This window comes from Micromys minutus, assembly GCF_963924665.1.
Source record: "Micromys minutus genome assembly, chromosome: 15".
Taxonomy (NCBI): domain Eukaryota; kingdom Metazoa; phylum Chordata; class Mammalia; order Rodentia; family Muridae; genus Micromys; species Micromys minutus.
In genome coordinates, this window is record NC_137984.1 from 21,822,211 (window position 1) to 21,838,164 (window position 15,954).

At 42.9% G+C, this 15,954-nt stretch overlaps 1 protein-coding gene across 2 annotated transcripts in view; it reads right to left on the minus strand.

The window, feature by feature from the left end:
* Positions 1 to 15,385, minus strand: part of GYG1 (glycogenin 1) — a 31,534-nt gene extending 16,149 nt beyond the window's left edge. The window contains exons 1-4 of one of the 2 annotated variants that reach the window (XM_080929242.1): positions 15,278 to 15,385; positions 13,199 to 13,329; positions 11,909 to 12,083; positions 11,499 to 11,661 (exon numbers count right to left, since the gene is read on the minus strand). In XM_080929242.1, the coding sequence (XP_080785368.1) occupies positions 11,499 to 11,661; positions 11,909 to 12,083; positions 13,199 to 13,239 (379 nt within the window). In that variant the 5' untranslated portion in view covers positions 13,240 to 13,329; positions 15,278 to 15,385. Of the gene's footprint in view, positions 1 to 11,498; positions 11,662 to 11,908; positions 12,084 to 13,198; positions 13,335 to 15,277 lie in introns of both variants that reach the window. The other variant, XM_080929241.1, reaches the window with a different exon arrangement.
* Between the last annotated feature and the right edge of the window lie 569 nt (positions 15,386 to 15,954).

Below are 15,954 nucleotides of genomic sequence, written 5' to 3' on the forward strand. Positions count from 1 at the left end.
GGGGTGTGGACTCCAGGTCTTTCTTGGAAAGTGAAGACATACTATTCATTTTATAGGAAAAAAAAAAAAAAGCCTGGCATGGTGGCTTTTTCCTGTAATCTCCACTCTTTGCCTGTAATTCCCCAATGAGGGAAGCTAAGGTAAAAGGAATAAAAGGATTGCTGTGAGTTTAAGGTCTGCCTGCCTGCGTCACATAGTGAATTCTCCGCCAGTGTAGACTACAGAGAGAGATCCTGCCTCAAAAACAAACAGAAACAAAACAAACAAATAATCTAAAAAGCTAAGTCCTAAATAAACTTTTAAGAGAAACTATTTCCAAATTTAGTCTGGGAGTTTTCTATTTTAGCCTCTGAGAGTTCAGAACACATACTCAGAGTCAGAATCTTGAGTAGACACTTCATCTTGACCTTGGCTTTCCTAGTTTCTAGAATGAATAAATAAATCCCTGCCATTCATAGGCTCTTGGTCAATAGTATCCCTAAACTCTATTATGAAAGATCAATGCAAAAGATCGTCTTATCTGTATAGACCAACATATATTCTGAGGCCTGAGATAGTAAAACCCAAACAGTACACCATTCTGAGACTTACTTTGGGTTTCCCAAAGATCATCAATATGGGTGATACAGATACTAATGGCTAAGGACAGGGGTCTACAGTCTTACTAATTTTCTTTTTTACATAGTTATCAAAACAAAAGACTGAGGAAATAGTCCTGACAGCTTTATTTATTAAAGTTCAGAACTAGAAATAATTCATATGTCATTCAACAAGTAAATAAATATAACCATAATTTGAAAGTCACTCAGAGCAAAGGAGAAAACTGGTACATAGGACTTGGATCAATCTCAAAGAAATACTGCTGAGGGAATACCAGAATGACTCCATTTATATAAACTCCTGGGAGTGATAAAACCATAGAGGACATATTCGTGGATGCCAAGGACAGGAGAGAGAAGGAGAGGAGGCTGTGGCTGTAAGTGTGTCATGAGGGGGTCTGTTCTGTTCTTGACTGTGGTAGTGATAACTACCATGCATTTGATAAGTGGAATAGATCACATCCACACAGACACACAAATCAGTGCACTGGTAAAACTGATGAGATCAGAACAATGCTGGTGGGCTGATTCAACATTACAGTCCTTATTTTTGTTCTATACTATAGCTATATAGGGTGTTGCCACTGAGGGAGACGGTTGAGGGATGTAGAGAATTTCTATTATTTCAGAGAGCAGCATGTCAATTCACAATTCACTCAAAATAAAAAAATGATTAATGTAATTAAACTGAAAAATACAATAAGAAAGTGTTGGTTGTTTTGATTCTAAATTTCTCAAGGGTAATGATTTTGGCTCTGTATTTGCTTCTCATTGTCAGCCCCCCTTCATAACAGAATGTCAGAAATATAGAAAACTACTTCCTGAATAACTGCAAAAACCCTCAAGGTATCTGAGAACCTCCACAGTAGAAACGCTGAAATAACATGTCACAGAGGGAGAGCAAATGAATGGACTGATCTTTCATAGTTACTATCATGTCACTAAAACCATCACAAAGACCATCTGTCCACTGTTATCACAAAGACACATAGCTGCATTCATGTGATAGAAACATTAGACATATAAGAATAAAATTGAAAGTAACATATTAGAGGATTAGTACTATAGATGTTTCTCTCTCATTTTTTCCTTATTTTATTTTTTTAATTCAAAGGTATCAATATAAAGTGGCAGGAATGAGAATTGTCCTAAGACCTTTCTAAGCATTCTTAATGTGTTCTTATAGTATGTATGTAGATGATAAATCATATTACTAATAAAACTCTACACATCCAATTATTGCCAACTGAGTTCTCTGTGAGGGGACACCCATCCAATCTCATTGCCCCTCCCCCCATGTGGGTGACTATTAAGTTATATCATAAATAAAATTCACAATTTGTATATATATATGTATATATATATATATGTATTTATATTATATATATATCCCCAGACAATATAAGCAATAGTTTTTATATTTTAATAGCTCTTATTTTGAACTTTAGAAAACCACTTACTTGTCTGAAGCACCGGTTTTGTTTGTTGGCAGACCTAGGGATGAAACCCAGAATCTTGTGTTTGCTGGAAAAACATTCTACCACTGAGCTACATCTTCAGCCCTTCTACTGTCTTTTTATGAAACACTGTAAGACCCTTAAAAATGCTTAAAGTGAATAATGGCTATGTATATAAAGCATCCAAAAAAACTGAATCCAACAGAGGCCTATGTGAACTTCTCATGTTCAAGTCTGAACAATGTAAGCTTGGGAAAGAGGAGTCAGAGCTGTCGGCCTTCGAGTCACAGGCTGGTGGCCTCTGTTCCTGCCTACTGTCAGGCCCCTTGCAAACATCCCTAGCTCATTAGCCGAGTGAAGACTGAGGGGTCCTGAGGCACCAGGAAACAGTAAGGATAAGAGGCAATAAAGTTGCCTTGGGAACAGGGATGTACCTACATCATGCTGGCAAACCTGAAATGCTCAGTAAGTACTGTGACCATTGTCACCATCATACGACTACAACAAATCACTGTCTATCCCCAACAACAGCGAATTCAACATGGAAATAAGTACCGTCTAGTGTTCTGACAGGGTTCCCATGTAGGCCAGGCTGGCCTTGACCTTTCATTGTAGTTAAGGAAACCTTAGTTTCTACGCTGTGGTTTCAGGTGTGTGGCGCCACACTTGACTTCAAGCAGTCTGGAGAGCCCAGTCATCTTTTCCCAAACATTTCAGTAAGGCAGTTGCATAAACTTTAGAAAGATCTGTAGTAGGGTCAGTAAGACTGTCTTTTTTTTTCCTTTGAAATATCATTTAGATCTGAATTTCTTTTAAAGAAATATTAAGAACACACTCAAACAGAGTGTGCATACAGGTACACCTGTCTCACAAAGGGCACAAAGATGCAAAGAAGGCTGCTGAATTTCTACCACAAAAAAAAAAAAAAAAAAAAAAAAAAAAATCCCAGATGTTGTTCAGGACTGTTTAGTCAGATTTAGAGGCATCTTGACTTAATCTCGAAGGTTAAGGAACTTTTAATCTCAGTCATGTCATACCTGATAGGCATGATTAGCAATGATCACCAGTAGCTGTGATCTGGTAAACTGGAGTATGTGCATAGGTGAGGCAGAGAGCAAGAACAAGAAACAAGGGACTCATGTGGCTCCAGTTTTACAACAAAAACAAATACCCAGTTCTGTACCTTCCTTCCATTAGGCTGCCCAAAGCTGCTACTTTATAGCCCCGTAACACTTTTGAGTAGGGTCATGAGCCTGGTAGCCATGGGAACACCATAAGAAGACATTGCCTCTCTTGGTTCTATTGACATTGAATACTGCCTCTGACATCTGGACATGTGCCCAATACTGTCTAGTTTCTGGGACTGCCCAGTTTGTCAGTAGATCCCTTGCCCACTGTCACAAGAGGAAGGTATAAACCAATTCTAGATTAAACAACAATCCCAGTAGCTCTTCCATAAGAAAGTTCTTACCAGTGCTCCGCACTTATGACTCGGGTTGCAATAGCACAGTTCTTAGCCAAGAGATTGACAGAAATGCAGAATGCTGAATCTCACCCTCGTCCCACAGAATCAGAATCCATGTGAACACGCACATACACACACACGCACACGAGATGAGGAATAGTGGTCCACAGTCCGTCAGACAAAGACTCCTTTTGAGATTTACTTTATTGATGAATGCAACACTTAAAAATTTTCTCTATAAAACAAAGTCTTATGTTTTGTATATGTATAATGTATACAATAAATGAGAAGGTCCAACACTCAAATGCTTCCTAATTCAAAAGGAGGGCAAAGGGGCAATGTTAAGTAAATAATTTCCAACTATTACCAGTCAGGCACTGAAATGACATAAAACTTAATCGCCAACGCTGGCTTTTACATTTTATCTGAAAGATACCATCACTGCTGCACACAGAAGCAGGCCAAAGATTACCAAACGACAGGTAATACAGGTAAATCTGCTGACAGTGGAGATGGGATTTTTCCTCTAGAGTAATGAATTTACCAGGCATCAGGAGATTAACCCTACATGGCTTAGGGAAATCTAGGTACTTGGCCCAGGCATTCCTGCATTTCACTGGCTTTAATCCATTCAAACCAAGAACAAATGACTTAACACTTCATGTTATATAGCTCACTGAACTTAGAAAAATTCTTAATGACCAAGTTACATTGCATACAAGCCATGAGACATTGATTTTTAGCAACTATGACACATTCCTAGTCTAAAGCAGGAACTCTTGGTCCAGAGTCTCATTAGAAAGATGATCCTGGCAGAACCATGGTTGCATAACTGCTTGTCAAATACCCACAAGCTCTCAAATATTGTAAGCTTTAGAGAGGCACAAATCCATCATCCTGACTGAGGTAACCCAGTCACAAAAGAACACTCATGGTATGTACTCAATTATGAGCAGATACTAGCCCCAGAAGCTAAGCATACCCAAGAAACAATCCATAGGACTTATGAAGCTTATAGAGAAGGAAGGCCAGAAGGTGGATGCCTCAGTCCTTCATAGAAGGGAGAACAAAATACTCATGGGAGTAAATAAAGGGACAAATAGAGGAGCAGGAATTGGAGAAATGATCAGAGACTGCCTCACCTGGGGATCCACCCTATATGTAGCCACTAAACCCACGCACTATTGATGATGCCAAGTAAGTGCTTACTGGCTGGAACTTGATATGGATGCCTCTTCAGAGGCTCTGCCAGAGCCATACTGATACAGAGGAGGATGCTTGCAACTATCCATCAGACTGAACACGAGGACCCCAATGAAGGAGCTAGAGAAAGGACTGAAGGAGCTGAAAGGGTCTGCAACCCCATGGGAAGAACAAAATGATCAACTAACCAAAGTCACCACAGCTCCCAGGGACTAAAACACCAACCAATGAGTTCGCATGGGGAGACCCATGGCCCAGGTACATATGCAGCAGAGGATGGCATTGTCTGACATCAATGGGAGGAGAGGTCTTTGGTCCAGAGAAGGCCTCAATGGACCCAGTGTAGGGGAATACCAAAGTGCTGAGGTGGGAGAGAGTGGTTGGGAGAGGGAGCACCTTTGTGGAGGCAATGGGAGGGGGATGGGATTGAGGGAAGGGATAACACCTGAAATGTAAATGCAGAGAAATCCAATTTAAAAAATGATGGAAAAACAAACAAACAAAAACCACACAAACAAAAACAAAGGCACAAATCCAAACCTGGGTATTTAGGACTATTCTCGCTCCTTCAATTTGTTATCCTGCTTAAATGAGAGGTTAAGATAAGTTTTGAAACACCAAGTCAGTGGACACTTATAGGAACGCAGGTGAGGGTATCAGTAGCATCCAAGAACAGCAAGCAGGAGAGGATTGTGCCCACTGAGAGCATTGGTTGAGAATGACAATCTCTTCAGACTCTGCAGAGCAGAGGGGGAGGAGCAGAGCTGCAAAAGACACAGACCTGTACTGTTTTCACTTCATCTATAAAATTATCAATGCAGCAGCTGCTCTTTCTACTCAGAGAAGTGAACTTTAAGAAATTAACTTACACGATGAACAAGGTAATACGGATGTTTTTTCATGTATAATCGTCCTCAGGATTTATTCCCGAGAATGATCCAGTGTGAGCTCCCTGGGAAAGAGACATAACAAAGCAAGCGTCCTCCACCCCTCCTCGGGTACACTGAGGCCCACTGAGGAAGACTCTGGTCACACCTGGCTTTGCCACCAGTTCAGGGTCAGTAGGAAAGCTGCTGTCCTGACCTTATAGCAATGAGTGAGAACACTTGACACACGCTGGCCAGAAGGTGTCCCTCACGGGACTGCGGGGAGATAAAGGAGAATGTAAACCAGTTCGCTTCAGAGTCCACAGGCACATAACCCCTTAGTTCCTTCCTCCTCCTGTTTCCCTTCATTTCTCCTTCTTGCAAGTTCATGGCAGACAGAAAATGGCTCAAGAGTATAAAGAAAAAGAGTCTTCAGAGAAAGCACGCACCTACTCACTTATTCTGAAGTGCATCAGCCCTTCCTTCTTCTGTTGGGCAAATTCAGTACAAAGCCAAACTAACTACAAAAATTAGAGAAGGTACACCCAATCTGTAAAACATTATCAGATTCTAAGGCTATCAAGGAGAATTAAGAAGCTGGAGAGATACCAACTTTATTACAGATCCCAGATTCAGCTTAAGGTAAAATAAAATCTAATATTCTGCCACAAATATTTATTCCCTATTTTCTCCAAACTTTAATTATAAACCCAAAGTTCTAGTATATAAATTAAAATTTCAGGGCACTTTTATTATAATCATTTAAGCAACTGTTAAGTAAATAAATAATAGGCCACTCCAGATTGGGCAATATGAATTCTTGTAATGAGTTTTTAAAACTGACACATATGGATACATAAGCAACCTTCATTCAGGATACTTTAGAGACACAGAGGAAAGTATATTCCAGAGCTTGTGCAGACTGAGTTGGAATTTAGAGGCCAGTGTGGCAGCTTCATTTCACCCCATGAGGGCCTGTAGTATCACAATCTCTTTCTTCCGTTAATAAGCCTGGACTCCATCTTTCTTGTACAACATCTTATACAACCTAATGGACTTTCACAATAGCTACTGTTCAACCTCCCAGGAAGCTTCAATAAAGAAGCAGTTTCAAAATAATTTAAAAATACACTAAACTTTACAGGAACATATAGGAATTTGAACTTAACACTTGCCCCTAAGGAAAAATAGGTGCCAGTCACTAGTTGTAAATTCTGATAGTTCAGACACTTGGGGGAACAATAAGAGAAGCCAAGCCTGGTTTGCCATATTAGGATGCTTCTCCTGGCCAGAGGCAATTGGTGAGGGATGTGACAGAAGGCTGGTGATTAGAGTATCGGGCACATTCCTTCTCATTAGAAGGGCTTTAAAGGCAGCTGCGAATGCTCAGCCATCAGCAGAGCTTGTAGCTTGTCAGAGACACCAGGCTCCAATCTTTTGAATGTGACCAAGAGATTAAGCAGGACTTTGAAGATACTCAAGACAGATACAATGATCTGCTAACAAGTTTCCTGTGGCAGCAATCTGACACTGCTGATACTCAGGCCCTGATAAATACACGAGAAAGGAGGAGGGGCACCCTGTGAGTGTCAGAAGATGTGCACAAGAGAAAGGAGTATGTGAAAATGTTTGCCTCCACGCCTATGGCTTAACACCTTAACAACAACAAACATTTTTAAGGCAAGGCCTCCTTGTGTAGATCTAGCTGGTCTGAAGTTGGTTTGAACTCACAGAGCTGTGTCTCTTCCTCCTGAGCTCTGTGACTAATGTGTGTGCCATCATGCCAAGCAACAAAAATATCTCAAAACATTCAAGATATATTTATATACTGGGATAGGGAGATGGCTCAGTAGATAAGAGTACTTGTTGCCCTTGCTGAGGACCCAGGTGACTTACAACAATGAGGAACACCAGGTCCAGGGACTCTGAAGGGCCTCTCTGATCTAGCCAGGCACAATGTTGTATGCAGACAACACAATCATCCACATAAAAATAAATAGATCTTTAAAACGTTCTGTATGTATTTATAAGTTTTACAAACTATAAAATACATTAAACTTTTGAGACAAATCATAAACCACCAGCAGAAAGTTGTTTATGACTGGTGTTAGTCATATCATTGCTGTCCCAGATGCTGCTCCAAGTGAGTGACTGCATCCAAGCAGAGAAGGGCAGGCTCCTGAGGCACGGAGCTAGTGATCCTTCTTAAATAAAACTCAGCAGCACACACCTCAAGTGGAAAAGGCTTTTTAGTTAAAAGTATCTAGTTTAGTCTCCTATTGAATTTAAACACGTTGAACAGCCAACTGCTTAACTTTTCCACGTTTAAACTCATTTCTTTGCCAGGAACAAGTGGAAGGAAGAAGGGCAGTGTCTGGGAAGCTACAGCCAAATGGTGACCCATGTGGCAGCACAGAGGGAATCTCAGTGGTTCAAGCTCTGAATGAAAAAGCAGATGCTTTCCAAGCTGCTTCATGGAGCCTCAACGACTAGGGGCCTCCGTAATGCACGGTGCTTTTGGCTGCTGCCTGTTAACTCTTCTTTAGTTGTACCCTGAATAATTTAAGATGGTGCCTGACCATTGGGATCTGAAGTCCTAGCCACTAGCCTAGACGCTAGAATTCCTTTAGATGATGGAAATCACGTGGCTTTGAGGCAGCTGGTGGGCCAGCACACATATTTTAGAATTTGACTCATTTTTTAAACTTGAGAGTGGTTGTGCTGGCTTTCTGGAAGACTAAACTTTCTTCAGTTAGAGGATAGTAGATGGAAAGAGCTCTACCTAAAGCAAAGGTTGAGACACAGTGGAGTTCTTCTAAAGTCACTGCCTTCTATTTTTGCTAAGGCAACTGTCTTTAGTGTAAGGGTCAGAAGTGTTCCACATGTTTAAACATCAATATTAGCATATTTCCATTCTGCTTTCGAGAACAAAATAGTACCAGCTAAAACAAAGTCAGTAAAGTGACACCCTTTTATCTATTGGTCCCAGTGAATAGTTAAAATAATTTTCTTAAAGTTGCTCAAGCAAGACAACGTGTGTGTGTGTGTGTGTGTGTGTGTGTGTGTGTGTGTGTGTGTGTGTGTGTGTGTATGCACTTGAACATGTGCACACATGCACAAAAGCTTGTGTGTTATAGTCATTAATATGTATATGCCACATGCATGTGGAGGTTCAACACTGACATTTAGCATGTTCTTTGACTGCATGCAACCTAACTTTCATTTTCTCTCACTGATCCCGAGGCTCATCAATTAAGCTAAGTCAGAGCTCCTGCTGTGTCTGATCCCCCTACTGCTTAGGTTACAAAAGCAGTCCAGCACTTAGTTCCCATTAGTTTATGTGTGCCTGAGAAACTGAACTCAGGTTATGACAATCACAGGGAGGGCACTTTACCCGCTGAGAAACCTCCGGCATAGAACAGAGCATTTTCACCTCAGCACGGCTGATGTGGTAGGATGGATGGTTCACTGTGAGGAGCTCTCCTCTGTACTACACACACTATTCAGCAGCAGCCACCGCAGCCATAGCAGCTTCTACCCTTCAGGTGCCGGTAGCACTGGCCTCCTGCAGCTAAGACAAATGTGCCCAAGCAGAATTTGGAAGGCTGGGGCAGGATGATAACGGATTTATGGCCAGCCTGGGCTATATAACTAGTTTAGAAACATGAGAACAATCTGTCTCAAGAAAACACATTCTCTAGAAGTAGCCACACATCTCTTGGTTTTGGATTGGGGGTGGGGGGGTAGGTAAAGGAACAGGGGGTACAATACGGAATCACTTGTAGGTTTACTATTTGAAACAAGGTTGAAACTTAACCATCTTATTCTTTGTGATGATATTATAAAGAGCTATAAATCCCAAATCTTCAGGCAAATAACTATATAGAATTTGAAGTCTACAAGGGGAAACAATGCCAACTTCGTATGTATAGCTGGAAATGCTGTCAAGTTTCAAGTTTGACTCCAGCAATGTAACACGTGTTCAGACATTTATGATTTTTAAACTTTTGTAACTAGTTAACAGAAATGAATCTGTGTGTCTTCATCTAAACCTGAGCACTGACATCACAGGCTGACCCACACATGGGTGCTGTGGATGCAAACATGGGTCTTTGTGCTTGCATTTCAAGCATTCTTACCGACTGAGCTCTATCCCTGGACCCAAGAATAAATCTTCCTCGATGATCAGCATTGAATCTTAATGGGAAAGCCTGGCTCAGCTTATTCTGAGAGATCCACTTACTTCAAATCAAAGGTATGCTCTTAGGAGGAAAGAAGCTGCTGAAGCAGGCATCTGCTACAGCGCCCGGGCTTCTAGCCATCCCCATGTTTCCTGCTTATGACTCTGGCACAATGTCAAAGAGCTGATACTGAGTCACTACAGGTTTCATAGAGGGTGTCCTTTCTGTCTGCACTAAGTATACTACCTTTTCTAAAGAACTGCCTCCAGGAGTTTGAAACAGAACCACTTTTGCATGTTAACTGTTGGCTTTGTCTTGTGAGGTTTCTGATATTATTTAAAACAATGGCCTGAAACAGAAATGCACCCACTAATTCAGATGGTCGTTTCCCCCACTGATGAGCACTTCCCTAACATATTCAAGGCTCTACGTTCAAAATCCAACACCAGGAATAAAAAGGGGGGGGGGGGGGAGGAGAGGAAAGTCACGTGGGCCTGTTGAGAGCACAAAGCCTTATGCTCACAGATAGCATGAGGAGTCAAGAATCAGGGTTGTCTCTTCAGAGGAAGAGCTGTAGAACCTGTTTTCTGCCCAGAAGGGTGGAAACGAAGGTTAATGGTCTGGATGACCTCTGTGCTATCAGTATGACCGAGACTGCATCAGAGCCTTCCCTAGGCCCTTTTAAGGTAACACTTGTAGCCTATCTATAGAACTTATCTTCACAGAAGAAGTAACAGTGTGTTGAAAGGAGCCACAATGTAATTATCCCTTATTGTGTACTTGGGATTGTGTTACACCAGGAAACTTTTTTCCAAGTTGTACTGTACTTAAGCACGCCTGAAATAAAGTACTCAGAGCTCGACTTTATAAGTTAGGACCAATGCCAACTACTCAGTCGTGTTAAACCATATTTTATTGTTGTCTTGCTTGGCATATACTGCATACCTAGGGTTTGCAGAGACTCACATGGGCCTATGTTTTCTACAGCTATAGACACACTCACACGTACAAGTGAATGCTCCCAACTGCTCAGCTGTGAAGATTTTACTTAACACACAGCTTTATAGAAAATGAGACTTTGGAAGTAGAGATTGTTCACATAAACTTTGGTTTTAATAACTTATGAAAGAATGCCAAATTATCAGGCTGTTTTCTTAAGTTCCCATTCATAAAACAATGGACCCTTGGTTGCAGTGGGTGCCAAACACTTTTGCAGTTTACTCAGGTTTAGAGACAGAAGTTATATTTCATTCAGTGCTAGGGATTGAATCTAGGGCATCACATAATCCAGACAAGCAAGCTGCCACTATGCTTGAACTTAGCCCCAAGACAGAAAGAAGTATGTCATCCTTTGGTCTTTTCTCAGTTTTTAAAAACTCACTCTAATTTAAGGGAAATTTATTGCCTGGATCTAGAGAAGTACTTACCCTAGCATGAGTGAAACTTGGTTTGATCCCACCAGTAAACAATACACCCAGTTGGGATCAACAGTTCAAGGTCTTCCTTATCTACACAGTGAGTTTGAAGCCAGTCTGGACAATGTGAGACCCTGTCATAAACAAACACACAACTCAAAAACCAATGTGTCTATTTTAGTTTAGGTTACTCTGATACATCCATAGATGTGTGTGTGTGTGTGTGTGTGTGTGTGTGTGTGTGTCAGAGAAAGAGTGAAATATATAGAGACTTACTAGTTGCTTATCAAATGCATGATAGCAGGTACATACCATCAAAACTACCTTGCTCAGAAGCAAGATGCAACAGCTGGTTATACGTTTCAATGGAGGGTTGATAGACAAAGACTCCAGAATTGAAACAGTCAGGCCACCCTGGGTCTGGTGCTGCTGACAATTCTTCTCTTTCAAAAAGATCATCAATATTTGAGAGGACCTGATTTTCGAGGAGAAAGACAAAGAAAGGTATTACAAGAATGCTTTTGTGATGGCACACCCTTCCTGGGTTCTTCCTGTGACCCATTACAAAAGATGGGGACAGCTATAGGGCAGCCTAGGCTTACCCTCCTTCATCGTTTGACACTTCTTATGATAGTGGTTGAATCTGTCCTGACCATATTTCTCAAATAAGTAACCAGTCTCCATACTACGCACATCTTTTCAGCCCTTAAAGCCACACTCACCAGAGTATCTGCATCCATGAACACACATTTGGAATACTGAGTAAGTGACCAGCAGTGGAGTTTAGTCAGTGTGACGCCCAGCTCAGGCCTCTTCATTAAGGTTAGATGAGCAGAATCACCACTGTCCAAGACATCTACCATGATGACTTCATCAAAGACAGTCTCTAAAACCTTTCTGTAAAAATAAGTTTCAGAAAGCATCACATATAATCTTCCACAGCACATGATACACTTAAAGACTATTCCCTTACTTCACAACCTATCAACCATAAGACAGTTGGTGCTTTGGCATAGTACACTCTCTTAAATCTGTCATTATACACTTCAGGACAAACCATGTTCATGTGCACATGTAGTTAATTCCATAAGAAATGATAACTATTCATGGTGCCACCTAACTTAAGATATTATCATTCTGAGAGTATGCCTGGTAAGCTCAATGTAACATATAAGGGTTTTCAATGTTCAAAATTACCTAAATATGTGTGTGTGTGTGTATGTGTGTGTGTGTGTGTGTGTGTGTGTGTGTTCGTGAGTTCGTGCACACACACGACAGGATATGCATGCAGAAGTCATTAGTCACTCTCAAAAACTATCTGTTTTTGGTGTTTTTTTTTTAATGCAAAAATACCTTGGAAACACTTTATTGGAACTGGCTTGTCTGACTTTTACAGGAGACTGTAAAAATAAGACAACATAAAGCTGCTGGAGCACCAAATTATTTTTAAATTTAGTACCCAGATATAGCAAAATTGAATTCTAAAACTCAAAATGAATTAATCCAATTAATCAGCAGCTTGCGCTTCTCAGCATGTGTCTAACAAATTCTGTAATAGTTTCAGAAAGCCTAATAATAAGGACTTTATTCTCTCATACACAAAGATCATGAGGTGTCAAATGTCAGCTAGAAATGAAATTGTTCAATAGCATCTGAAGGTTTCCTTGTTTGGAGGAAACAATACAATCCTAGCTTCATTTGGGGGAAGGACTACAAAGAAACGAGAACAGACAGAACTTGATAGGCTCGCCCTCAGAAGACTCAGTGGGGGGGGGGGGGAGTTCTCCTCCTGTCCTGAGATGGAATCAGGAAGACGGAGCCTAGAATGGAGGAATCCTAGGACATCTCTCCAAAGCTAAGAAGAAACGTCAAATTCTATAATCTTTACCTTAGCGTCGAGTATCGGTCTTTACTTAGTGCTCAGCTCCCTAGGAAGGTGTGGGCTCAGTGCCACTGGTACAAGGGTGTCAGTGTCCCTAGAACAAGGAGACAGGCAGGCAGGTAATCTTTACCTCATGGAGTCTGAAACCTGTGGGCTGGTGAGTACAACCATCCTCCTAGTAGTCCGGTGCTGTTTCAAAGATGAGCCCAGGACCAGTGCACCTTTGGCATAGGCATTGTTCGTGGTCAGCGTCACAAAAGCCTGATCTTAATACAAAGAAAAAGAAGCATATCTCAGCAGGGAAAGAACTCTCCCCAGAAGTTCCCTCAAACCACCACAGCTCCCTAAAATCATCTCTTCGGAGATCAACTCTCTGTTAATGAGGCACCAGCCCCATTTTCAGGAGAACTCACTCAGTCATCTGCCTAGGAATAGGGTAAACCTGCAGTTTAGCAGGAATGCCAGATAACCTTCAAGATGATCACGACAACCACAAAACTCAAATCCTATACACAACCTTAGAGCAAACTGTAACACAGGAGTGAAGCTTAGGAAAATGGTGGTAATAAGAACATCACGAAACATACTGACATCCTCTTATGAGACCATCCAGACAAGATCCTCCTTACCACCACCCCGCAAAATAACTAAGCTTCTCTCTTGACCGAACTTCCCACAGTGGCTTTACCTCTTAGTGACCAATCTCTGTTGGTGAGCTTAGAAGCCAACTCTAACCAATCTCTCTTGCTGACTCCTTCCATCTCTATCCCCTTTCTTCTGACTTTTATCTTTACCCACATTCTTCCCTGGGATTCCAAATCCACATGCTTCTGAACCCTTCCACGTGTTAGACAAGTGTTCTACCGATAAACTACATCCCCAGTTCCTCCCCTAACGACAAGGACATACATGCCAATTTTCCCAAAGCCCCGGCCAGAAAGGAAGTCAAACATGTATTCTTTCTCCCACTGAAGAGTCCTCATTATATCAGCCTTTAAGATTTTCTTTTTTCCAGGCTTTGTGAAAGATCACTCTGGGAACTATCTCTAAAGGGAACTTGAACATTAGCAGTTGGTGGGTATCCAAAGTGTGTAGAGACACCAAGGTTCAAGCTCTATAGCAGTCATTTGGGGGGACAGCTGCCCAAGAAGGGAGTTGGGAGACTTTGTCACTGCCACTGTTGGGTTTCCTCATTTCCCTTGCCCATTTTCTGGTGCAGATGCTACAAGCCGTGGGAATTCCTCTGAGCAGGGAGACTGTGTGGGGTGCCTGTTTATCCAGGGCATTCCCCAAAAGCCAGCCTGGAAGCCATACCCACTTATTCTACAGGGCCACCGTTCAGAACAAGTCATGCCACTACGGAGATGTACAGAGTCGTGAATTTCCTAACTCCAGTCAATTAAACTCTGTAATGACACCTGCTACATCCATCAACCTTGGCTGCTACTTGTCTGTTATTCTCAGAACGTTCTGAGACTGTAACATTTCAAAAGCATTTTGCCCCCAAAGCAGTTAAAATGAGCACAATTATGTGTTAGCCCCAAAGTGACCTCAGGAGGTGGTGGAGAAACAATATGCAATATGAGTAGGATTTTAAAATTACAGGAAGCAACACGATTAAGCTTTCTCAGGTTAAATTAACAATAGGAGAGGCTAGATGTTATAAACGCGGGTTAAAACACCAGACTTAGCTACAAATGGATGGTAAGACCAATTGACAGCTGGGTGCTTCAACCTTCAGATGGCCGGTCAATTGCTGTCATAACCCAGGCTACAGCTTCAAGCTTTCAGAAGGGCCAGTTACCTCTAGTGCCCAGTCCTGGGGTTCATTTGCCTAGGGCTTGACCCTTTGCAACAAGTGGCACCGAGGCCCGCCCGGGGCGCTAGCCGGTTCCCACCTCGCAGCACCGGGCCGGCCTCTGAGGCCTAAAAATAGGCTCAGTGCAGAAGCCAGAGCAGGGCCGCAACTCGGGGTTTCCGCGGGGCGCCCGCTGTTGCCCGTGGCGAGAGCCCCTCGGGGCTCAGGGCGACCCCAGCGAGCCCCGCGCCCGCCCCACCCCTCCTGGCCTTCCCCGGATGCCGGAGACGGAAGCCGCAGCTCTGCAGCGCTGCTCGGTCAGCAGCTGGAGACTACAGCGGCTCGCGAGCTGCCCGGAGCTTCCCGGGCGAAGGGGTGGCGGCGCCGCGAGACCCGGTTACGTGGGCGTACCTGTCATGGTGTAGCCGGGTGGGTCGGAGGAGCCGGGCGCCGGTAGGTGACCGCGGCCAGCAGGGAGGGCGGGAGTCCGCAGCCCGCCGCTCTTATAGCGGCCGTCACGTGGCCGCGCAGGCTCAAGCCCAGGCCGCATCCTCCCCGGTGCGCACTGCGGGGCGGGGCGGCCCTGCGGACCCGCGGGCTGCGGTGCCCAGGGGACACCTGTTGGGGACTGCGCCGCCGGCCTGGCCTGCGTTCCAGGGCCTGCGAAAGAAAGGGGGCCAGAGCTGTGTGGCCCGTGACAGGGAAAGGAAAGGCAATGAACTTTTTAACTGAGAGACCTCTGGAAAAAGTCACACCGGTGCCAGTACTCATTTAAACTCTCTAAAGAGAATGTTTGAAGAGAAGCTTTCCACACTGTCACAGTGGTGTTGTGGCACGAACGTAAAGTTTAAATAGGTGTTTGCCAGATATTTCGACTCTTACCACTGGTTTTAGCAGATGGCTTGAGACCGACCCTTTTACCTAGCCAAGGGCATAGGGGTTACATACTGCCATATACCAGTAGATAGGAGAAAACCCAGAGTCAGAAAAGTTAAGTTACTTCGCTATGGTAAGAAGCCCTAAAAGTGGAGGTAGGATTTGGACCCTAACAGTTTCAGATAAACACACTCCAATAGAAAGCCCCAGTG